The following is a 25,994-nucleotide window of genomic DNA, read 5'->3' on the forward strand; positions in this document are numbered from 1 at the left end:
GGATGATCAACCAATGTCATCAACTTGAAATTCTGCAAAGCCATTCACACAGTCCCAGATGACATCCTCATCTCCAAATCTGAGAGATTTGAAGGGTGGACAAGGAATTTGGCTGTATGGCTGCATCCAGAGGGCTGCAGTCACTGGCTCTTTGTCTAGGGTGAAGCTGGTGACAAGTGCTGGGACCTGTACTGTTATCTTACCTTACTGTTATCTTACACCATCTTTACTACAACTCAGATTGAGTGCACCCTCAGCAAGTTTGCAGATGACACCAAGCTGAGTGGTGCAGCTGATACACCTGATGGAAGGGATGCCATCCAAAGGGACCTGGACTAGCAGGCTCATGTGAACCTAATGAGGTTCAACAAGTCCAAGTGCAAGGTGCTGCACCAGGGTTGGGGCAATCCCAGACATGAGCACAGACTGGGAGAAGAACTCATTGAGATCAGCCCTGCAGAGAAGGATTTGGGGGTTCTGGTGGATGAAAAGCTCAACATGAGCCAGCAGGGTGTGCTTGCAGCCCAGAAGGCCAACTGGATCCTGGGCTACATCAACAGAGGGCGAGGGAGGGAACTGTCCCCCTCTTTTGCCCTCATAAGGCCCCACCTGAAGTGCTGCATCCAGGTCTGGAGCCCCAGCACAAGAAAGATGTGGACTTGTTGGAGAAGGTCCAGAGGAGAGCTACAAAGATGATCAGAGGGCTGGAGCACCTCTCCTGTGAAGAAAAGCTGGGAGAGCTCAGGATATTCAGCCTGGAGAGGAGAAGGCTCTGGGATGACCTTATTGCAGCTTTTCAGTACTTAAAGGGGGCTTATGAAAAAGACAGAGAGTGACTTTTCCTTTGGCAGCCAATGACAGGACATGGAGTGATGGCTTTAAACTGAAAGAAGGGAGATTTAGACTGGATGTTAGAAGGAAATTCACTCAGAGGGTGGTGAGGCACTGGAAGATGTTGCCCAGAGAAGCTGTGGATGGCTTGTCCCTGGAGTAGGCCCTGGCCACCCTGACCAAGGAAGGGGGGTTGGAACTGGATGGTCTTTAACCCCTTTACAATCCAAGCCACTCTATGAAGTTGGCAGCTCTTTCTTGAGGAAATACTTTACTTCTAATTTCTCAGAGGCAACATCAGACTGACTGTGTGCTGCCCAAATACCTAACAGTTGCCATCAGACCAGTTCCACCAAGAATATTGGCATTACAAACCTGCATCAAGCTAGACCAAAAGCAAACAAAAATTTTCAAAGTCCCTGTAGGAAAATATCGTAATAAACTATGATGTGAGGTTCAGGACCACAAGTTGAGAAGATTATTATTTTTTTAAATGCATATTCTGAACACCTAATTATCTTTGTAGCTAAGTTACCTGCACAAGCAAGCAGGAGGTAGCAGGGGGTAGTTATTCTGGGGTAGTTATTCACACTTGCACAAAGAAAAGTGAAAAGGTGTTGTTTGGGGACAGGCAAGATGACTTCACGAAGGGCAAATCATGCCTAAATTGTGGCCTTCTAGGATAGAGCAACAGCATTGTTGGACATTGGACAAGGGAAAGCAACCGTTGTCATCTGCCTGGACTCGGGTAAAGCCTTTGGTAACAGTTCCCCACAACATCCTCATCTCTAAGTTACGGAGATCCAGTTCTGGGGTCCCCACCATAAGAGAGACATGGATAAGTTAAAGAAGGTTCAAAGGGAGCCCTGAAAAACTGATCAGAGAGACGGAGCACCTCTCCAAGACAGGCTGAGAGACTTTAGCCTGGAGAAGTTTTCAGTGGAGGCCTTATGGCTGCCTTCTAACACCTAACGGCAACCTGTAAGAAAGATGGGAAGAGACTCATTACTAGGTAATGTAGTGAAAAGACAAGGAGTAATGGTTTTAATCAAAAAGAGAGTAGATTTAGATTAGATACAAGGAAGGAAGTCTTCACTTGGTGGTGAGGCTCTGGAACAGGCTGCCCAGTGAAGCTGTCGATGTCTCCCCTGTGGGAATGTCCAAGGCCAGGCTGGATGGGGCTTTGGGCAGCCTGATCTACTGGAAGATGTCCTTGTCCACGGCCAGAGGTTTGGAGCTAGATGGTCCCTTCTAACCCTAAGAATTCTGTGAAAAGGGTAAGAAGGTTTTTGGGCCAAGAATGACTGACATTTAAGATCGGTGTCCTGTTCTAAAATCTGAATATCAGAAGTCAGTACTTTACCCAAGCGAAAAAAATCCGAAGGCCTACAGAGCACTTCTACTTCAGTGAATAATAAAAGCCACAAGCACCAAGCCAAGTCTATGCTAAATAACTACACTGTTTAAGTTTCCATGCACTAAGGAAAAAATGCTTAAGATTACCATTTGCCATCTTGGCATGTAAACATGTCTCTTTATATGATATTGAGGGGCATTATCGCAAGTTATTTTATTTTATTTTTAATAGAGCAACAGTTCACTGTAATACATCATCTTGTAAGTGGAGGAAACAAAATGAACCTTCTGGTTGAATACGTCTTAAATACTAAACACACTCAAAAAGATGAAAACTGGGTATGCATGTTTCAAAGGAAGATGTTTTTCTTTTGTTTAATGACTATTAAAACCATCTCCAAGCTACAAACACATTTGAATTCAAAGAATTCATACAATAACTTAACATGGTAGTTACTGCATATCCGAATACTAACTATATTTAACTTTCTCTCCAAAATATTTTGTAATGTATTTTTTTTTACAGAAATATTAATGCAGACACAGCATGTTTCTGGGGCTTAAGTGAGCCAAGACCCAGCCTCTCCAGATGCCAGCCAATGAAAGCTCTGTAGACATATGACAGCAGGAATGAGGGAAGGTATTCGCTCCTTGGCAGACTAGGCATATCAATTTATGTAATCCACAGTCACTTCTTTCACACGGGACAGCATGCATCAACTCTGTTCTTGGAAGTACTCATAAAGTTCTCAAGAAAGCAGTCTGCTCTTTGGGACAGAAATCAAAAAGCCTTTGCTTTAGAGTGTGCCTCAAACAATGGGTCTTAGACCACCAGTGTGGCTCCTAGGACTGATAGACTCTCGTGTTAAAAAGTGAGACAGACAACTTTCACTTGAGGTAAACAAAACTGTAACAAAACCAAAAAACAGACGTGATTTTTTTCAAAATAATAATAAAATTTATTCACAATAGGTAAGATATTCTTTTATATAAAAGATAAGACAACAATACAGGAGTCTTTGCAATGCGACTTGTAAAGGCTGCACTATAAGACAGGGTTAGACTTACCAATGCTTCAGTGCACGGTGACAAGGATTTTTAAACATACTTAGATGTGAAAGTAAACTCAAAAGAATAATTATAGCCTCAGTCAAAACTCAAAGCAAACAGCTTCTTCTATCAATAGCAACACATCTTAGGATTCCTAGAAATTCAGGAAGCATGCCGTTGTAAGTGGAAATAACCACTTCAAGGATTTTTTGCAATAAAGGACGTGGGATGCTTTCCATTTTGGAAGGCATTTTTTTATTCTTTAGAAAAACATTATCTAAGAAGCAATTGCACTAGAATTATTAAATACTAAGTAAGAACTGGTCACTTTTACCAGGACAAATTGACCTTCCATACATATATTATGAATAATTTATAAATTTTTAAATTTAAAAGAAATCACAGTGGAAAGGAGTTCGCTTTTAACAACAAGTGAAGGCAGTGAAACGTATGTTGTGGTTTAACCCAGTGTTCAGATGAGCAACACTCAGCTGCTTGCTCACTCTCACAGGTGAGATGTGGGAGAGAATCAGAAATGTGGAAGTGCGAGAACCCAGGGGTTGGGATAAAGACAGCTCACTAGGTCCAGCAACAGCTGCATGCACAAGCGAAGCAAAGCAAGGAATTCATTTGTGGCTTCCCATCGGCAGGCAGGTGTTAAGCCACTCCTGTGGGCAGCCCCCGCAGGCTCAGTTTGGGAAAGTTTGGGAAGGACGGCATCCCTGGGAGGGACCCATGGGGAGCAGGAGCTAAGAGGGACTGTGAAGGAGTGGCAGAGACCAAGTGCCAGGGACTGACCACAGCCCCCATTCCCCGTTTTCCTGAGCTACTCAGGGGGAGGAGGTGTTTTTTTGTTGTTGTTGTTTGTTTGTTTTGTTTCTCACTGCTAATAACAGGTAGTGAAACATGGATTACATATATCTCCCTATGCTGACTGTTTTCCCTGTGACAATAAATGTTATCTCTCTGCCCTTATCTCAACCCTTGAGCCCTTTCCATCATATTTCTTCCCTGCTCCTTTGAGGAGGGGGAGTGAGAGAGTGGTTGTGGTGGAGCTCGGCTGCCCAGCTGGGTAAAACCACCACAATCATGCCCACCATTATGTTGGGCAGACAAACACCATCACTCACAATATCTCTCCCTTCCTCCTTCTTTTCCCCAGCTTTTATTGCTGACCACGATGCCACATAGACGTTCCTTTGGCCCTCCTGGGCCAGCTGTCCTGGCCGTGCCCCCTCCCAGCTCCTGGTGTACTTCATGCTGGCAGGGCAGCACCAGAAGCTGAAATGAAGGTCTTTGGCTCTGTGCAAGCACTGCTCTGCAACAACTGAAGCATCAGTGTGTTACCAGCATTCTCGTCCTCAATCCAAAACACAGAACCATACCAGCGAGTAGGAAGAAAATTAATCTATCCCAGTCAAAACCAGGACAACATACTAGCCTGAAAGAACATTAGCATGTTTCAAAAGCTACAATGGTAGTGTAGAAGCTGCACTAAAAATTACATCCATTATACACTATGCCTTGCACAGATACCTTAAGTAAAAGGTATTTCTACTACTACAGATCCCAGTTTGTATTACTACAGAACCTAAATGAAGATAAAATACAAAAAAGACAAACAAACAAACAAACAAAAACTTCAAAGGTTGCAGCTATTCTACACACACATAAAGAAGGCTCCATAGTCCCAACAGCTTGAAGTCTACAGCAAGCATTCCTCAAAATACAATGCACACCAGCCAGCTTCATGCAAGCCCTTTTGAGTCATACGCAAAGTAGTTTCTCCTGTTTCAAGACAGGACGAGACATAAGATCACCAGGAAATTACTGGCCAGACAAGAATTGTAGAAATCCTCTCCTGTGGTTTACCTTTGCCCAAGGAGTGCAAGTTATTGAGAAGGATTATAACAGGAGTTACTGATTTCAGTACAACCCATGTTAAAGTGATACTGACCACAGAGGCAGGAGCTCCCAGGACTCACTGCTAGTAATGGCAGTGACAGGGAAGAGATCACGGATCCTCCTAGCAGCTTTGTCAGCGCATATGGAAGGCAGGGAGGTGACTCAAGACAGCCAGCACAGCTTCATAAAGGGCAAATTGTGCCTGACCTATCTAGTTACCATCTCTGATGGAGCCAATGTTTGTGGATGACACCAAGCTGAGTGGTGCAGCTGATACAACAGAAGGAAGAGATGCCATCAAGACAGGACGGCTTGGGAAGGAGGCCCATATGAACCTCATGAAGCTGAACAGCGCCAAGTGCTGCACCTGTACCAGAACAATCCCCAAATTAATGTAGGCTGTGAGATGAAGATGGAGAGCTGCTCTGGAGAAAAGGACTTGGGGGTACTGGTGGATGGGAAGCTTGACATGAGCCAGCAGTGAACACGTGCAGAAGTGTTGGCCAGAAGGCGATCGTATTCTGGGGTGCATCAAGAGTGTGGTCAGCAGGTCAAGGGAGGGGATTGAACCCAACTACTCCACTCTCAAGAGACCCTACCTGTAGCACCCAGCTGTGGGGCCCTCACTGTAAAAGAGACCTGTTAGAGCAGATTTAGATTAGATATAAGGAAGAAATTCTTCACCATCAGGGTGGCGAGGCACTGGACCAGGTTGCCCAGAGAAGCTGTGGCTGCCTCATCCCTGGAGATGTTGAAGGCCAAGTTAGACAGGCTTTGAGAAGTCCGATCTAGTTGAAGATGTCCTTGTCCATTGCTGGGTATTTGGAACTGGATGGTCTTTAAGGTCCCTCAAACCATCCTGTGATTCAGTATTTGGCAAGAAAAAGAAATCCCCAATTTGCTCAGACGTATATACTTGGCTTGTTAGGTCAGAGGTTGGACTCTGTGATCTTGGAGGTCTCTTCCAACCTAGATGTTTCTGCTATTCTGTGAAGTGGGTGTCTGTCAAATCAAAAGAGGATGATCCCCAGGAAATATGGAGTCTAACAAGTCTCCACTTAAAGACATCATAAGAACTATATTTAACCCAGCATTTAGAGCTAAGAAAAAGAGAAATTAACAGCTTCAGCCACTGACTTCTTATTGCAAGCTGCTCCTGCCTTTGACAGGTGAAAACCCACCTCCAGAGCTTTTCCCTCTCACATGGAAGCCCTATAAAACCTTCCCCAGTCCTCAGCAGTTTCACAACTGACTGTGTCCAAACAGGGGGAACGGAGGGAGAACAGAAACTCACAGAAGACTGTTTAACCATATCTTTGATCTCCAAGTTTCCTCCTGGTATCTTCTGCAAGAAATTCATCTGGTTTTGAATAGTGATATTTCAACCATAGTTGCCAAGTTACTTAATTTCAACTAACAAAGGTCTTGAAAGGTCTAAATTAGTGCCGGAATCAGTGCTGGAGTTACTGGAAGTTGTTTTTGATCACATACATTATCCCCTTTTAAATTAACAGAGCATAGACATTGTATAGAATAAAAAAATATCTGCAATAGTAAATAAATCTATTATAAGAGTCTCCCATACAAATTAATTGTTGCAAAAGAACTCTTATGAAAATTTTCACATTTCCTGAAGAGAAACCTAGTGAATTTGTAAAGAACCAAAAATAAAAGCTTGTTTTCGGTTCCAAATCCTGAATCACTACAAAAAGGTCCTCAGATCTGTGATGGCAACAAAACCACATGAAGCAACGGGGACAATATGACAGTACAGGCACACTTCACATTCAAATTTACATGACTAGTCAAAGGTATTTGTGTTCACATTTCTAAGACAACAGCAGCAAAGTTCTCAGCGAAACACTACATGAGAATAAAATGTTATGCTTGGCCAATTCTGAAACTTGTTTTGAGGTCTGTACAGGCAACTTGCCTCCAAACTAAGCTAGTGTTCAGCCAATTAGAAAAAATAGAGGAAAGTGTGACTAAAGATTTGTAGATGTATCAAGAAAGGTACGTGTCTATTCTGAACTATAGCATCAGCTATGCCTCAAAAAAAAAAAAAACCACCACAAAATCTTCAACTTATTATAATCCAGTGGATTAAGAGCAAAAAAAAAAAAGCAACATTTTTATGCCTAAAACTTGTTTAATATAATATACTCTAAAAGACTGACACATTAGAAGATCTGTATAGATTTATAACACGAAATTTAGAAGTTTTTCTTTCATATTATCACGTGCAAAAACTAGTTCAATAAATGAATATACCTGAAAGACCTAGAACATCTTAAATTCTTCTTAACTTAAAGTTAATACAAACTTACTTATGCAGCTGGCCCCAGTTATCCAAAATTCATGGAAGCCAACAAACTGATGGTCACGTCTTTTCCCTCTGAAGAGTTTGTAGCACACGCAACTGTTCTCCTTAGGATTCAGCCCATAGGGTGCTGAAAATCTTGATCATGACCCAATAATGCACTTAAACAAAGTATTAAACCCTTAAAAACAGCACTGGACAACAGATGGGAGTTTCTTCATCCACTTCTGCTTTATGTCAGCTCACAGTCTAGTTCGAGTTCCTGTACAAGTACAAATCATTCTGTTCTCATCATTGAAGGCCTCTGCATCGAACCTAATCAAGTGAAATAAACTCATCAAGAGGGGTTACAGTGTTCTGAAATATCCATACAATTACACAAACATGCAGCCGATGAACCAAAACCTTCCTCCTCTCCCCTGGCACAGTGAGGTCCCTACTGTATCAAGACTGTATTCAGGGTCCAGACACAACTGAAGAAACTTTCATTTACAGTTTGAAGATACTCCAAAGCAATGCCCTGTAATTTTACATAGAAATGCTTGAGTCCAGTTGAGTCCATGAGAGACATAAGGTCTCTCATGTCTTTCCCTAAGAAAAGCTGCAACAAAACCAGATACATGCACTGGAAATGCTCTCATGGTATCAACCACGAATCCTTTGATATTATGTGAAGAAAAAGAGGGTAGTTCTGAGTTTGCTTCTGTACTTGAGGCCAACAGGTTCTATTTGACACAAAGTTCGAGCATAATATAAAAGTAGGATGACAACAAAAATTCAAGAAACTACCTTGTAAATTGCATCTCAGAGAAGAGCCTATTTTAAATATACCCAATCATATCACTACCAACAAATTCTAACATAACTGCAAAAGCTGGGTCTGATGAACAAACTGTTATAAATGAAACAGCTACTAGCTGTATTTCAGCCTTAGAGGAGCCCTGTCATGACAAAAGAATCCCAGCATACTGCAATAAGACTCTGTTCCATTAACAGTAGAATGGCTCAAGGCAAATAGAAAAAAGATATTTAAATGTACCCAAAGGCAAACAACAGCTTGTTGATGGTATTTCACATTTTTTCCTGAACCCCCTAAAGTTTAAGTAGCCTTGCTTATATACAAAGGGAAAAATTCACCAGAAATGCACCAAAAACATTTGCAAATATTGCTTAAGTTATGCGCAAATTCCACAAGAAATCCAGTTTAAAAGACAAAAAAAAAAAAAGAAAAGGAAAGAAAGTACTGAAGAGACATTGAATACTTAAATACATAGCAAGAAAAACATGGAACTAAGTAATGTTTCAGTTTTCACCAATCCTTCCTTTCCTAGCAGAGGGCACACCAAAAGTATTGGTTTCATTTTTGTTACTTGGCAGTCTGCTAACCAAGAAATTACCATGGCAACCTAGTATTCTAGACGTTAATTTTTGGTGCTATTTGGCAACAGAGAGCTTTCAAATTCAAAACACCTGCAGCTAGATCACTTGTTAGCCAAAACTAACAATAGTATATAATCTTTTGAGTGAATGATTTCAGTGAAAAAATGTTTCTGGAACTTCATTACAAATATTTCTCTCCATTATCTGGAATGTCACTTGAAATATCTAATGATTTTTTAGATTCTTAGGAAAAGTTAGTAATCGCCAAATTTACTTTTTTTTAAAAAGTCACTATATTACAGTATATATTTTATACATGTCAAAATATCTGGAAATAGTCAGTATTAGACTTATTATAGCTTCACGTATTTGCATTATAAAAACATATGTAAGCAGGGAGAGAAAGGCAGCAAGAATAACATATACACAGCGACATATAAAGATCAGGGCTCAGTCGTTCAGTTCCATGACAGTTTTACACAAATACACATCCACAAAAAATATCCTAACCTTACCAAAAAACAAACCAAGGTTAGTCTTCAGCCAGATCAGCTTCCCAAGCTGGTTCCCCTCATGGCCACATGAATGCTAGCCAGTTCCAGGGCAAAAGAACAAGGTGGGAACATGGGAACATACAGATGGAGATGGAGGGAGAGATGGGATATCACAAACCAGACTAAAATCAGTAAGCTATCCCTTTATTTGATACAAGGATCAAGTCCAATCATAAGAAGAGCTAGGGAACACACTGTTTCTTTTAGCTAGGGTCTTCTATTTTATTACAATATTAGTCTTGCTTTTTCCATCTTCAGCTACACGCAATCACATTTGTACCAAGTGGATTGGGCATGACCATAATACATCAAAGCAAATGGTATGCAAGTTCATGAAACATGGGACAGCTTTTTTCGGGATTAAAACACAGCACCCTGCTACCCAAAGCGGGCAGAGGTGCACTGCTGGAGGCACCTGCAGAGCAAAGCACCCGCAGTCTCTCCGGATTTGGGCACTCATGTCATCAGGCTCCCCACAAAGACTCCTTAAGACGAATGGGGAAAAGCTTGCTGCCCTCTTGGGCATGTTTCCACCTTTCTCATTGGCAAAGCAATGCACGCACCCCTTGTGAATTACCATCAAACCCTTCCTCTGCTGTCTGACCATGCTGCTTTCCTCATACCTTCTCAACTGAAGCACTGAAATGAGCTTTTTGGTATTATATTTTGAAATATATATATATATGTATATATTTTTTTTTAAATACAGGACTGATTTTTCTCCTGCATGGAGAACAGTTGTCATTTCTAGCACAATTTCTCCAAATGGAAACCGCAATGAGTACTCAGACTGCTAGTATTTTCATCTAAAGGTTTTGAAAAGCGATTCAAAATATCTCAGATAGTTGGGAGGGAGTAAGGATAGTCTAGAATTACTTGCTCATTGCCAAAGACCGAAATTTAATGGATTTACTGCTGCAAAATCGGTGTCTCATTGTAAAGAGTCAGGCTGCATGCAGTACTTCAGAAAGCATTTGAGCTCTCAAGTCCAAACCAGGATCATGAGCTAGCTAGACATATTTCTGCACCCTAAAAAAACAGTGGTAGCTGTAAAAGGACAGAGTAGAACTAAACAAAGAACTACTCCACAGACACCACACTATACAAACCAGCATGAGTTACCACATGGATAGAAAAAATAATAGTAATAAATAAATATGTATATTTATATATATATATACACACACAAGTCCTCCAAAACTGAGGACTAGCAGAAGGTGACTTTGTAACCCTGTATTTAATTGATCAGCTGGACACATGTTCGAAAACCCACAACTAGCACTCTGCTGAAGTATTTCCAAGGAATGTTGCAGGGGGATGTGATTAAGGCAGTCAACACAACCGAACACTGATCAGTGGATTTGTATGTTCAAGATTTCTTAATTAGACCACTGACCTAGCTAGAAGCCTCATGTGAATTTCATCCCTCCTTATGCTTTGATTTCACAGAAAGACAGTAATAGAAACTACAATAGTGATGTAAGAATTATCAGAATAAATACACATGAATAAATATTGAGAGTAGCAAGGGTTGTTTTTTTTTTATACTTTTACTCTTCAACATGTGGACTTTTCAAAAGTAGATGAAGAAGAGTGCACTGCTCCCATGATAACATTACGAATTCTAAATAATCTGAAGCACAACATCGTACCTTGACTAACAAACAATCTGTGTAACTTTTTGCAGTCATTATACAAATCATGAACATTACCCAAGCGTGCAGAGTTCAACTGGTGCCATAAAAAAACAAAACAAAAACACCTCTGGCAGAACTGGGTATGGAACCTGTTCATACAACAGTCAGAAACACATCACCACCTTTCCCAGTATTAATGGGGAGAGGGTATTGATTTGTTGAATCTCCACCCAGTGTGTCTTAAATTGTGATGTTGCTACTCCCTCTTCTTCCATTTTGAGAAAGGAAGGCATCTTTCTATATAAGTGGCATGTTGTATTAAAAAACAAAACAAAACAAAAAAAAAAAACAAAAAAAAACTTACAACCCTCTTCAGAGAATATTTTACATTAAAAAAATACAATTCATGTTAAAGTTTTTTAAGGTTAGAAGTTTAACATCCTTTTATCTAAAAACAAACTTGAGCAACACTACTGAGCACTTGCCGCCCTCTCAGTTACGACAATTCACAAACTAAAGCATTAGCCTTAATCACCAGTGAGGAGCTACAGCTCTCACTTCTGACTGCCCGGTACATGATCAGCAATGGCTTTAAATGTGAGTGAAATTCAGGCCAGCTGTCAGAGCCCCAAACCATCAAGGAATGGACTTGTCTGACAGAACACGTGGACGATGGACTCCTAGCTATGTAAGTCAGTAGGGATCTACCACGTACCAACTCCTTTGCAACAGAATCTGAAACTGAAGCATCTGAATAAGCATCATTCCTTCTTGCAAGCAAAGCAGGAGCAGAACAACCAGCTGGCAGTTCAGCTGAAAGAACAAACCGGCACATCAGGTCATTTTCCCTTATTCTATCTCAGAAATGGGATATAAGCCACTCGAAAATGGGCACAGTAGCAATGTTTACCAGAGGAGAATGGTAAGAGAGTGAGTAAGTTCTGACATACTGTAAACACTGTTCTGTTTCTCTTGTAATCTTCTTTAATTTCCCTCACTTACTTGCTCTTCTACTTCCACACAGCAGTTCACTGTTGAATATTCCAAATAACTGGCCAGTAAATTGTGCTGAATTAAATGATTTCAAGCATCCTCACAGCGTTCTTCTAGTTAACCAGCTGCTCCTTGCATGCCTCGGGTCGCTTTCAAAGAACTGCATGACATGGGCTTTCATGCATCATCTATCACCCACCCACGGGCCTCCAACATCCTATGCCCAAGCAGTCAGCATGCCACAGGAGCAACTGCAGGTCAACTGTCTCAACTCAGAATACAGGGTTCCTGCAATTAACGACTGCTTTTGCGATGAGATGGTGGTATTGGCCTCTTAAGTCACCATAGAAAACTTCAGAGTCCTGAGAGCCAGCACATTACTACTTTTCTCAGCTATCCTGTAGGAGCAGAGCATTAAAACTTTGTGTATTCTGGAATTAAATTTGTTAACCTAGTTTCTGAGGAAATTAAGTTTGTCATCACATTGTTTGCCTGTCAGTATCTCTCCCCAGTAACCTTCAGGCTTAAGAAACAGACACCAGGTCTGACAAATCACCACAGGCCAGAGCTCCCGCACATTTTATGAAAATTGGTAGCTGAATAGGTCACAAGAACTAAAATTAGCTTGTCAAGCATGGTAGATACATAAGCAGAATTCGTATCTTTTCCATGTTGGCTGCCAATTTGCATGCATACTCACTCACCAGCATGTCTGGCTCTGAACCAGCCCCAGAGCACCAGCCACATCTCTGGGTCAGCCAAACAGGTGGGAAACATGGTCTGTAACTACAGCTACTGCTTAGTGCTCACAGAGGGCAAATCCCTGGACAATAAGTAAAAAACTGTACAGACAGAGGAAGAACTGAGGATATCAGTATGAGGTTTTAATGAACACTGGATGCAAAGTTGTAAGGCTTCACTGGTTCTGCAGCTTATGTATTAAGTATGTTTTACTCTTACACATTCTTTGGGCTGATGCTTTTAACCTGGTGACCGAAGTTCCAAGGGGAATTAGGACCTGACACCTTGCTGAAGTGGACACATGAAGGTGAGGTTCTTCTGTGCAGGAGACATCATGTAAAATGAGACATTTTTATACTGATTTGAATTATCTTCAGCTCAGACTAGTGCCCCATACAGAGAAAACAGGGAATGGGTGGGATGCCTGCGAAAAATTATAGTTGCACAACACCTGGCAAATATCTTTGTCTTAATATTACCAGAGAAGGCACTAAGTATTTTTGTGAAGCTGTCGTTCAAAAACAGCCACTCATTTCATAGTAAGACACACACTTCAAACTCACCCACTTCAATGTCACCATACAGTTGTTATTATGCAGACAGAGAGGAATCATAAAAGGAAAATGGTTTCAAGTTAATAAAACAACACAAAACTTCATTATTATTTGAATGCTAATACCAGCTGAGGAATGATAATATCGGAGAAACACTGGTTAAAGTACTTTTCCATTTCTCTGTAAATATGAAAGATAAGAAATGGTTTGTAATTTCCAGATTGTATATAAAGTACATCCAAACTGTGCTTTTGTGAAAAATGAAAATAAAAGTACTTCACATTATTATTACCAAAAAAAAACAAACACCACCACAAACGTATATATTTTAAATATCCACTATTTTTCTTGAAATTCTTCCTCAGCAAAGTATCTCCCAGTCCATACATGTAAGAAGGGAAATCTGGAAAATCAAAAGACAGAAAGGCTTCTTCAACTACGTGAAAACTCCCAGCAGAAAGAGGGGAAGGCCTCAACTATTAACTCCTACCAGTGAAGTGAAACTCAAACCATTAAGTTTAAATTCATTCTGGATAGAAGTAAACCATGTCTCATATTAAACCTTGTAGCAGGTAAACCAAATTTTCATCGTATGAGTAAATATCACCAGTACAGGTGGACAATGGAAACAGAGGAATAAGCAGCACTTGTTGCACTACACAGGTCTTGCAAGCTGAAGGAATTTCTGCCATGCAAGTGTACTTTAGCCGTAACATTTTCTCTCGTCTCTAATCAGTAACCCTGAAAGTTTATACCTTCTTGTCTGAAGGCAGAAGTATGATTCTTCAAAATTCAGACAGGAAAGAAAGTATATGCCTAGCAACACAGTACTGTATCATGAGGGAGATAAGCAGAGAGGTATGTCATAGAACAAGGGAGTATAAAGAAAGTGAGAAATGGTGTCCCGTCCAACAAGGTGATCAATCTCCAACCCTTGCCAGACCAAAACAAAAACAAACAAACAAAAAACACAACAACAGAACAAAAACAACAAAACACCACAAACCATAAGCCCTTTGTTTTCATGCCTGGAAAAAACAGCTGTGGTAATAAACATTTAATAAGGATGAAACATTCAGAATTTCAAAGGAAGAAATCCAGAAAGGGAAAGCCAAAGAAAAGAAAGGGAAATAAAGGGAAAACCAAAGGAAAGAAAGGGGAAGCCATGAGATAACCTGAAGCCAGTGAAAGCATAGAAAAACATATGTAATTTTCCATTTCCTAAATATTTTGAACTTTTCTATAGTTTTCCACAAAACTGTCTTCTTCCTTATTTTATTGGTAAGTGCTAACAAAAGAAGACTTCCAACTTATTTTACTAACGTATGCCTAGTCTAAGGCTGTTCACGTGCCCTATGCAGCCCCTAGCACAAAGCTACCTACCACGCATATCAATTACACATATATCAACACCTTAAATGAGTATAACACCAGTTCAGGCCTAGAGCGTGCTAATGAGTGACAAAAAAAAAAGCCATGGCCTCAGGGACCACACTCTGATAACCACTGATAAAAAGGCAATTCAGTTTGCATAAGCAATTTTTTGGAGTTGTTCAAAGAGGATGAATATTCTGCTAGTGCACCAAAAAGTGGGGTGAGGTCCTGGTTTCAAACATGAAACAACATTAACCATGTGTCAGATTACAAAGCACAGCATGCCATTTCCCCTACAATGCCTGCCTCCCCCCACACACTTTTCTTCCATCAAGATCATTTATTCTAGCATGTCTCTGCATTTTTTTTTTTGTTTAACAACTACAGATTAGGCCAAATAAATCTTAAAACAGAAAGAGAAGTCCTACATATTTAACAGCACTACCATATAACTTATTTAATGTACTTTTCAGTAAGTGTAGAAAATACAAAGAATATAGAATTTACAGAGTTTAAAACATCCCTCCAGATACCTGGTTGGCACTGTTTCACAAACATACCTTCAATTCTTCATTGTGCAGTTGACAAAATCCCAGATCTACGAGATACAGTAACCATGCCAGTGTTAGAACTTAGAGTTGCACAGGAAGGTTCCTGCAGAACCTTTTTTGTTCTGACATGACAACTGCTCTCACGTACACACCTGTTTTATATACGTTGTATTCACTGTTCAGCCATTTAGAACTTCTTTCCTAGTTTTCCCACCTGAAGAGTGGCTTTTTACCCAGGTAGACAATGACAGAACAAGAGGGAATGGCTTTAAAATAAAAGAGGAGATATTTTAAAATAAAAGAGAGGAGATTTCGATTAGAAGTTAGGAAATTCTTCATTGTAAGGGTAGTGAGGCCCTGGCACAGGTTGCCTAGAGAAGCTGTGGATGCCCCATCCCTGGAGATGCTCAAGGCTAGGTTGGATGGGGCTTTGGGCAATGTGGTCTAATGGTGGCATCCCTGCCCAGGGGAAGAGGGTGGAACTGAATGGTCTTTCCTTCCCCTTCCAACACAAACCTTGCCATGATTCTAGCATTGGGTTTTGGGGGCATTCCATTCTCCTGAAGCTTGCTGCTTGCTTCATTGATCTCCAGATTTTCCATACCAAAAATACACATTCCCCCTTACGAAATGTGTCCCTCCTTGTCCCTCATTCCATTCCCTCCTGACAGACATCGCCCACTGATCATATTTGACTGATGGCATACCTGACGTTCTGTCCCTCCTCCCTTCTTTCCCTCAAACTTGTTATTTCTGAGCTGCTAACAACAGCAAGCAATCACTTTGACAGCCTGTTGCTTTATACTCTTCTCTGGAATTCCTATCTCATCATGCAATTAAGTGTTAGTTATGCTATCCTTCCTATGCAGCAGTCCCCCAGTGATCTTTCCCTCTGGATGAAATCCCTTATTCGTTCCTAGGAACCAGCTGCTGTTCAAAAACAGTTCTTACCAGCCTCTCAGGCAAGAAGTCTACCGATCAGCACATAAGCATATCTACACAGGACCTCAGACTTTTTTCTGATGTATTCTCATAAAACTGCAAAGAGGAATGGCTAATTCTGAAAAAGATGAAGATAGCTTGTTATCACAGAAAAAAAATAATGTAAGAAGCCATCTACTCAATTGTAATAGGTAAAAAATTAATGGAAAATGTTCCCTTAGGTGCTTAAGGATTCAGATATTCTCACCCAGCACTTACTGGCAGCTCTATGCCAATGATATACTGTAGGTACTGCTTATATAAAATCTTGTTTCTCTGTCCTGCTCAAATGATTTTTTGAAAGGGGTGGGCTTTCTTTGAATACTTTAATTCAAGACAAAATAAATTTAATTTCAATATTTTTAGTTTGAAAAACTTTAAGAGTTATACCTGCTGGAAGACGTTTTGTTTTCCATTGGCCCATTTTGCATTGCTGGCTAGTTTGCATTTTCCATTAGAAGTATCAAGGTCAGAATTTAGGGAAATGACCTACAAACTCCTGAACCGCAGACCAAAAAGAAAAGAGAAATAATGAAGACAAACATAATTTTATAGCCATTTTAAAAACATGTTTGGAGGCCTTTATTTGAAACTGGCTTATTGTCGTTTTAGGTATTTGGAAAAAGAGTAAGCCAAATCAGAAGATGGCACTCTTTTTCTTAAATAGCTTCCAAACAAAGAGCCATTCCAGGTTCACTGCTCAGCTTACCTTAATACACACGTGCCCTAAGAATGGGACACATGAAGTCCCTAACATTTTACTTCTCACCCTGAGCTCCTGCTCCTACTGGGGTGGTACTCCTCACTTCTGCTGCCAAAAAGGACAAGACATGTTTGAAATTGCATTCTTCCATAGTGTTTTAATTTCAAAGACTTTCTGATCTGATTTCTTATCTTGCCAAGCTGCTAGACAATCATATCTTAAGCTGACAGATGTCCGATTCAACTTGTGAGAGATGCTTTATATCCAATGTTTGCATAAATAAAACATTTAAACAAGTCTACTAACGTATGAGAAACCAGCTTCCATCACAACTGAATTGATCCAATCAGATCTCTAGATTTTACACTCTAATTAGTGAATTAGAGCCCCTAAATTATCTCTGGCCAGTATTAAGCTTGCTAGTGATTTCAATAGAAGTTCTCTAAGAGACTTACAGAAATACTTTGCTGGACTCAATTTTGGCCTGTTTACTCATTACAGAATGACGATGAACAGAACATTTTCATTCTAAAAACATGATAATTGATTTGCATTCCAAGTAAATTTTGACTGTATATACACACACATTTCATTTAGTACTAAATGCAATATGAATTCATCGTTGTAACCCATCTTTGCATCAGAAATAATGTATTTGTAACTTTTTATATAAAACCAGTACAAGATTTTAAAGTCCCTTTCCCTGAGATGACTTAAAGGGCAATCAGAGAGTCACTGAATTTAGTAACTGATCACTTCTGTGTAAAAAACCCTAACAGAAAAATTTTTCCCTTAATTGCTCTCCACTACCAACCTCCACAGCATAAAATAAGCTAAAAGAAATTTATCACTGGTGAATTTATCGTTAAGTGTTGATGATAAATTCACAATTGATTACTATTCTTCTTCTAGGACACTCCTCTACCCTAAAAATCTAGTAGGAAAAATTGCAACACCATAATATTCCCCTTTTCAATCAGTTCACCCTTTCTTCTTTTTCATTTGGCAGCAAGCTTCATACCCAGTAATGCAAAGGTTGTAGAAAGATGTCTGCTATAACAGCAGTAAGCAATTCAGCACATTTACTACAATAAAAAGGATTTCTATAAGAATATATATATTTTAAGCATGCATATACACCTATAAATTACATCCGATAAAAGTCTAGAGTGTGTATTGCAAGTATCTCACAGTTCCTTTAAAAAACAAGTTGCAAAGTTTCCCATGACTGTTTGCATGTTTTTTTCATTATTGTACACTACCACACCAAGGAACCACAGATGTTTTGTTTTATGAGAGCATCTTGCTAGCCTACGTGGCCTACCACACACACTTTATATAAACCACTTGAGTTAAGGAAAAGTTTTCATTTCTGTCCCGAAGTACAGTAGTTTGATAAGGGCTGTATACAATACTGCCAGAAGAAGGAAAAAAAAAAAAAGGCACAGTTTGCCATGTTTAATTGATTCAGTAATCTGACGAAAGAAAATCTGTGTGAATGGCTGATCAGAATTTGCTGTTAATACTCGTATAACTGATGATGTGGCAACTCTAGAAACTTTAGAAACAGCTGCTGGAACAGTTCCTAGAAAAAAAAAAAAAAAGCCACAATTCCTCAGAATTCTATCTCACAGAGTATAAGTTTGGAAATTTCATAAGCTTTCAAAAGACCTTTTCCTTAGGACATTTACATGGTCTGTAAAAGAATGTCAGTAATTTAACACTTGAACTGTTTTAAACAGAATTCAAGCCCAATGTAGCACAGTTTTTTTCTCCTGCAAGAAACTGTTGTGCTTAGAATTATTTATTAGTAACACAAGTAATGCAAGAATTTTTACATGCATTTCCACAGAGCTAAAATATGACTGCTGCCAAGTATTCCAGAGTTTAAAGAGAAAGCACTGCTAGCTTTCTAACTTTGCAGACTTGTAATTTACAGCAGAAAGTAGCAATTTGCCAATATATTGAGAAAAAAAAAAAAAAAAGGAATAGATTAGCTATCTGGTTTTGAATTGTGTAGGTTTTATAGATTAAAAAAAGGGGGGGGGGGGGAGGGGTTAAACTCCTGTATTTTCTTATACCTTTCCAATGAAGTTTAGTCTGATTTCACTGACATGTAAGAGACTGTGTGACCAGCTCCAATGAAGTATTTAAGACCATGCACAGACCTTGGCAATGCCACAATTCAGCCCACAGCTTCAATTTCTACCACAGAACATCCCCAGACACCTGTATTTTTTTCAAAAGTATCTAAGTGCAAACACTTGATATCAAGATTAATTCTGAAGTGGTCACAGATGAGCCTAAAGTTGACCTAAGTTGCCTAAGAGATATCAGATACAGCAGATAGCTTAGGGTACCAGGATGGGTGTCCACCACCAGCAAAGAGTCTGGATTTTGTAGCACTTGCCAGAATTGAAAAGGTTAAGATTACAAAATGAGTTCAATGAGAGGGAGTTTAAGATAGCTGCTTCTGCTTAAAGAGAGTGTCTTGGCCAACATGCTACTGTAACATGGTACTGGAACAAACAAGAATCACAAGCCAGAGACAAAACATTAAAAGAGAAGTCATCTGTAGACCTGCAAGAGGAATTTCTTCAGGGTAAATAGTTCTGAGTTCCAGTATTTCCTTTGAGGGAGCTCATGTATTTATGTTAATTGGTGCATAAGCAGCCTTTGGAGCACAGCCAAGAACTTTTCCTAAGGAAATTCTCCCACTGGTTAACTATACGATGAGGCTCCCCTCACCACGTCGAGTCTACCTTCTTTCCTTGACAGTAGCCTATTATTGCTATTTGTTAAAACTTGTGATTAGTGCTCTCTGCTGGTGATTGAGATCGCAGGATTGAACTCATCTCAGACAGATACTATAACCTTTTCTAACAAAGCCACGACACTAAAATGCAGCGTTTTCCTCAGCAGGGAGACACATGCCTTGAAAGGAAGAGTGGTATTTTGAAATACGAGCAATCAGACACCTCGTAGCTCAGTGCAATACCAGGTAACTGGTCAGGCACCTCACCTCATACCCCACTCCCCCTTTAGACAGCTAAAAGGTCAGAGTACAGGATTATTAAAGGAGCTCCTAGATTCACCACAGCCCAGAGGATAGCACACAAAATGGATCTTTGGGGGCAGCTACTATATTTCAAAGAGAAGCCTGCATAACCGCATTGGGCTGGCTGCCCAGTATTTCGGCCTGCTTTAAATACCATAATGCCTAACAGCACTCAGTCATTGTTATTTTGAACGTTTCAGTCTAGGATTCTTTTTTATCACTGGTAAAGAAGGTCCAGGAATGCACTTAAAAACATCATAACATTCTTTAGGTAACACTAGCTATTTGGATATAATACACTAAAAAAACCTTAACACTCCCATCCAGTTTGTGCTCAAAAGTGAAAAGAGATTTTAAAAAAAATAATCTTGAAAGAAGGCTGTGGGAAATAGAACTCCTGAAAATTACATTTCGACTTTACTCATTACCGGGCTGCAACTTGGTCTAAGAGCTCTTTTTCAGGTAAGAGAACAGGAATTTTTTTTTCCCCTTCAGATACTCTTGTACACATTTTCCAAAGATAAACTTTTGAAAGTGTAATAGCAAAATGACATGATTCTTCTTATATAAGGGTTAGTAACTACTCTCCAACGAACTCATTCTGCAAGATTAGCAAGATCTAAGGACTCCTTTGGCCTTCTCTTTGAACCCTTTAGTTTTCCTGTCCCTATAACCTTGATCACTACTAGTTGACTTCCACAAAAGGAACACTTGCTAGACAACAGAACTGTACACCATACAATCACCCTGGCTATTTAGGTTTGTTGGCTGAATGCTCTCCCCAGACCTTCCGTCTATGCAGAAGCAGAAAACCACCTCAGCAAAAAGTTTATTCTGCTCAGAAAAAAAGGACGCATGGTCTTGTGGCTGCAGTGGGTGAGGAGCAAGAAGAGTGAGAAACTCCAGCACCTGATGCAGTGAGGCCCATGAAATCATGGCCTGAGAAAGATACGGCTGTGGCACATCACATGTGACCATGATGCTACACTGAACAGCAAAGCACTTCTGAAAGTGAAGACCCTTCAATGCTAAAAGATGGCCCAGTTTCTGCAGTCTGAAATGTGGGGGAAAAAAATAACCAGTAAGATACTGAATTACTTGCGTAAATTGTCATCAAACGTCAATGAAAACACATAGATGTGTATCGCATCTGAGTGATGTGGCAGTCAAAATACTGAAGACTGGAAATAAGGAAGCACTTAAGCAATGGCAAATAAGCACCAGGGAGCAGTCCTGAACTACATTTTATCTGGAATGTCTCTCTGCAAAAATGGGGACTATTCAATGAACAGAGAACTTCAAATTAATTTCATTTGAGGTAAGTTTTAAATTGAAATTTATAAAAAACATGCTGGGCCTACTGGATCAGTAACAGAAATACACAATGTGCTAAGGGCTAGCTAGGATGCTGTGCTAGTATTCTGCATTTAATACACTTACCAAAATGATAAATGCATTTCTGAACTGTACAAGTCAATTCAGCTTCAGGAGGAATGTGTGTGCCTCTCAAACATCCCCCTCCCTACTCTTCTTTAATAATTCCACCTGATATCCCGCTGAGAATACAACTTCTGGCTTCCACTATTACACAAAGTTTTATCACTGGAAGTTAAAAGAATACATTTGGCCTTACTGTTACAGGCTGATGCACAACAATGCATGAGTGAAGGCACGCCTAAGGGCAAGCGTGGTAACCGATTTTCCATTGATGTCTGTTACCTAAGCTGTGACTGACAAATGCAAAACCAGCCTAGGCTACACAAGGCAAACCATATATAAACATCTACAAATTTACATTTCCTTCTTGTTGTGCTGTGATAAAAGATGCAAGTTTCACACAATTAAGGATATAACAAACCACAGTTTCAGACCATACGCCAGTCATTCTCCACAAGTTAAAGCTCCCTCCCATGGATTTGTGTGTGATTTTTTTCCTCATCATTCACACTATCCATCATTGACTCTGCTGTACACCAGTTTAGACACTTAACCACATGTCCAGATTGGTTTCTGACCATGTCATTCATCCACACTGCAGCCAAGTCAGGATGACAGCCCTAAACTGAAAATGTAAAAGGGCCTGAGAACTGTCGTGCTGAACATCACAGCACAAGGGTTTGTGACCCAGAAAACTGCTGAATGGAATCTACCAAAACTGGAGCCTGATTACGAATTTCCTTGTGCAGATTAAAGGAATTCTACATTTCTATTAGGAGCCTTAAAAGTTTGTGTGCATATATATTACTCCAAAGACAGACTTTTATCTTGACTTTACCTCGCAGTAAAAAAGGAAACCTTTGCACTGAGAAGGATAAATATCATCTAAAAAGCACAGCTTTATAAATAAAGCTAAACTTTATACTGAATCAGTAAGAAGTCCACAACATCATTAATGGCAGAAATTATTTTAGAGCACGTACCTAATTATTAAATACAAATTTAAGAGAAAAATGCAACTAATACAAAGTTTCCATAACCAAACTTGGCAAATTCAGTTCATATGTCCCAGAGAAACAACTCTCAGCTCTGCAAAGGCTTAAGCTTGCTTTCCAAAATACAATGCCTCACTAACACTCAAACTTAGGCCCTTACAGCACCAACTTAGGTACATATTAGAACTATGCATTTTTAGAAGTATTCATGCAAAGATCATTTGCATTGGCTTCATGGGCTTTCTGCAGCTTAATTCCTTGAGGTAGTTGTAACCAAGCGAATTCCAAGAAGACAAAAAAGGGGGGTAGAGAGAGAGACTGCCTCTACATGACAGAAAAACACACTATTAGAGAAGCATGAATTCTGAAAAAAAAGAAAGAGAAAAGAAAAGGCAAGTCTGACTTGGTTTCCATTCACAAGCTTCTGTTCCATGCTGTTGTATATTGCTGATCAACAAAAATAATTTTTCACACTAAACACGTGGTCTTTCCCTTTAAACTTACCCTTGTCCATGGCAGTTGGTGATTATGTGCTGCCATCTAGCAAATTCTTCCAGAAAAGTTTAGTTTATATGGTGCTTTTATTTTTTTTTAATATTGCAAGATATTTTGTGACAAGATACATCAACTTATTTTGAAAGCTTTATAAAATAGGAAACACATATAGCACAGAAGTATTTTTTAAAGATTCCTTCAGCCTGTATGCCTTTTAAGGTTAAACATGAGATAAGAATAGAAATATAGCTTACTATAGACAAAAAAAATGCATGTTATATTTTAACTATGCGCAAAAAAAAAAGTCACATCTCCTAAATAATTTCTCCTAAGAAATATTGTATTTTCCGCTTCCTTCCAAAAAACTCTAAACTTCACTTTCCTCTTTCTGCAGCCATTACTTCTCCCTGCCACTTACTCTACCTTGGGCACAGAAATTGAATGACTGAATGTCTGAATTGAAAAAAAATAAAATAAATTAAAAAAAGAAAATCCTAACTTTACAGTCACAATATAGCACTGAAATTGTATCATGTTATCTGATGGCAGCAAGCTGATAGCTTCTTAAAATAGCAGATCTTGCTCCTTGTATTCAGATCTTGCTGTTTTCTGTAATTATCTAGGTATACATGCAATTAGAAAAAAAAAAAAAAAGAGCATTTATACACTTTTGGCAGAGTATCTATTTGTTGCCCTGGAAACACTGTGACAGTTTCTGGAGGTGTTACACTGATATCACCAACTGTGCATGAAAAAATAAAACAAAGGACAAGCAGAATGTCTAAATGCATTATTCCGTGGATAGCTAAATAAACTGCATTTTCATAACCTTGTCTTAATGCACCTTATCACAATGACCACAGTCCATCTCATTTTTACCCAGAATCCTCACCACTCTACAAAAACTTGCAATCTGTTCACACAGTGACCAAATAATATCACATTTTTTTTTCCATTTTTATTTCTGTTAGATCAGAACAACTGGGAGCTTGCTGCTTGATGGAGTTACTGTTTTCTATCCAAATTACACCTTTTAAAAGGCTTGAGGTCTCTACAACTTTACAGATTTTCTGAAATTATCAAATGAACTCAAGCTGTCAGAAAGGAGACATGTCACAGCCTTTTACTTGTTTAATTTCCTTGGAGAATAAGACTTGCATTATATTAATAAAATCTTAACTTTCACGTTTCTCTGTTGAGAAGAGGTGGAATAATCACCCAGTTAAATGCCTGCTTTCCATTTGTGACAAAATACTTGCACGCTTCACGACAACACTGGCACCTGAAGTTTGAACTTTTCATTAACAGTGCAAGGTTTTGTTTTGTTTGTTTCCACCAGCACAGTAACACCTGATCCCCTGCCACTGAATTACACTGAACCTACTCAGACACTAAGGGATTTACTTCTCTCATCCAGAAACAAACCGAATAAATGTATCTTATTACAGGCACAGAACTAGCACACGGCTCCTCCCTGTGCCCGCACGGTTTACGGGCGCACTGCAGCCGCCGTGTCACAACATTCTGCACACGGGTGACTACGAGTGCCTCCAGTTACCATGCCCAGGTTACGTACCGAACACACAACAGGAAGTAATCGCAATAAAAGTCAATTAATATTACGAACGCTATCAATTGACGTTACCGAGAAGCGTTAAACCGCCCGCGGCCGTTAAACCGTCGCTCCCCCCCCCCCCCCCCCCCCCCCCTCACCTCGTTGTTGAGGTTCAGCACCGGGCCCATGGCGCCGGCACCCCGCGCACGCCGCCGCCAAGCGAAACCCCGCGCATGCGCCGCGCCGGGCCGGAAACTCTATGCCGCGTCTCTATGGTCCCGGTCCTCCCGCCCCGCCCCGCCTCAGCCGCGGCTTCCCCTCACTCCCCCACCCCCCCCAGTAACGGTCGTAACGGTCGTAACGGCCCCTTCTTCCCCCCCTCCCCCCCGCCTCTTCCAGCCTCGGGGGTGCTCGCCAGCAGCCCGGGTGCTGGCCCCTGGATGGCGGTGTTGAGCCTGGGAGCTGTGCTGCTTGGTGTGGCGTGGAGGAGAGGGGGACATTTTTGGCCGGTGTCCGGGCATCTCCTGTGGGCACACAAAGTAAAGCAAACCCCCCCCCCCAAAAAAAAAAAAAAAAGTAAAGCAAAAGTACTTTGAGCGCGTTCGCTCATAGTGCAGCAGAGGCATTCTTCGGTGTTTGGTACCACTGAAGGCAGTAGCCGTGCTGGGAACTAGATGCATGCGATCATATGGCTGCGTATAAACAGTTCCGGATGAAATGCGCTCTGTACGGTCAGTACGTTTTTAATAATCAAGGGACGTAATCGCGTATCTAGGTTAGGTTTGTGTGCAGAATGTAAAATTAGAATCAGAAACTCAGTTTGGAAAGATCTGCCAAGGCAAACGAAGGGTACTTCCCTTTGTCATTATATTTCATGCAAAATTCCTAAATATGCCATTCTTAATTTCCTTTGTGCACCTTACCAAAGAGAAAGACAAAAGGGCACCATAGAGCCAGCTACGGTTCTCTGGCTGTAACCACTGTCTGCCTGGCCTCACATGAATTAGAATTGTTCCCTGACTCTGTAACCCACTGGATCGTTACCTCAATTTTCCTTTCCATTTCCTCTGGACACTGAAATAAGTTGCTTTGGAAGTGTCTTGCAGACCCTGATGACATGCTTCTGGCCCTTCTTCATCCAACAGTTTTGTTTTCTCATTATTCACTCAGTCACTGGTGAAAATATGTGTTTTGCTTGCTTTTGCTTTCATCTTTTAAACTTCAGAGTCCTTCCAGAGTTTGGAATCATTGTGCCTCACAGCTGTTTTTTTGGCTCTTTCTCATACTATTCTTTGACTTAAATTCATTCTAAGTTGAGATTTTCTTGTCAGCTTGTCACAGTCAGGATGCTTTGAGGCATTGTCCCGTATAATACTTCCACGCCGTGATGCTTTGTTCTGACCTTCCTTTCATCTCAGGATTTCACTCAGAATTGTCGGCAAGTTTTGTTAGCGTTTGAACACATTTCTCTGAACCATCATCTCTACTTTGAGAACAGCTGCATTCATGTGCATGTGGCAGGGT

General features: G+C 40.2%; 1 protein-coding gene across 3 annotated transcripts in view; it reads right to left on the minus strand.

The window, feature by feature from the left end:
• The window catches only part of SRFBP1 (serum response factor binding protein 1), a 76,918-nt gene extending 51,371 nt beyond the window's left edge, over positions 1–25,547 (minus strand). For 2 of the 3 annotated variants that reach the window (XM_068666614.1, XM_068666612.1), the window contains exon 1: positions 25,515–25,547. In XM_068666614.1, coding sequence (XP_068522715.1) covers positions 25,515–25,532 — 18 coding nt within the window. In that variant the 5' untranslated portion in view covers positions 25,533–25,547. Of the gene's footprint in view, positions 1–24,628; positions 24,727–25,514 lie in introns of those variants that run through there. The other variant, XM_068666613.1, reaches the window with a different exon arrangement.
• Positions 25,548–25,994: the final 447 nt, after the last annotated feature.

Source organism: Anas acuta, chromosome Z (assembly GCF_963932015.1).
Source record: "Anas acuta chromosome Z, bAnaAcu1.1, whole genome shotgun sequence".
In the NCBI taxonomy this organism is placed as follows: Eukaryota; Metazoa; Chordata; class Aves; order Anseriformes; family Anatidae; genus Anas; species Anas acuta.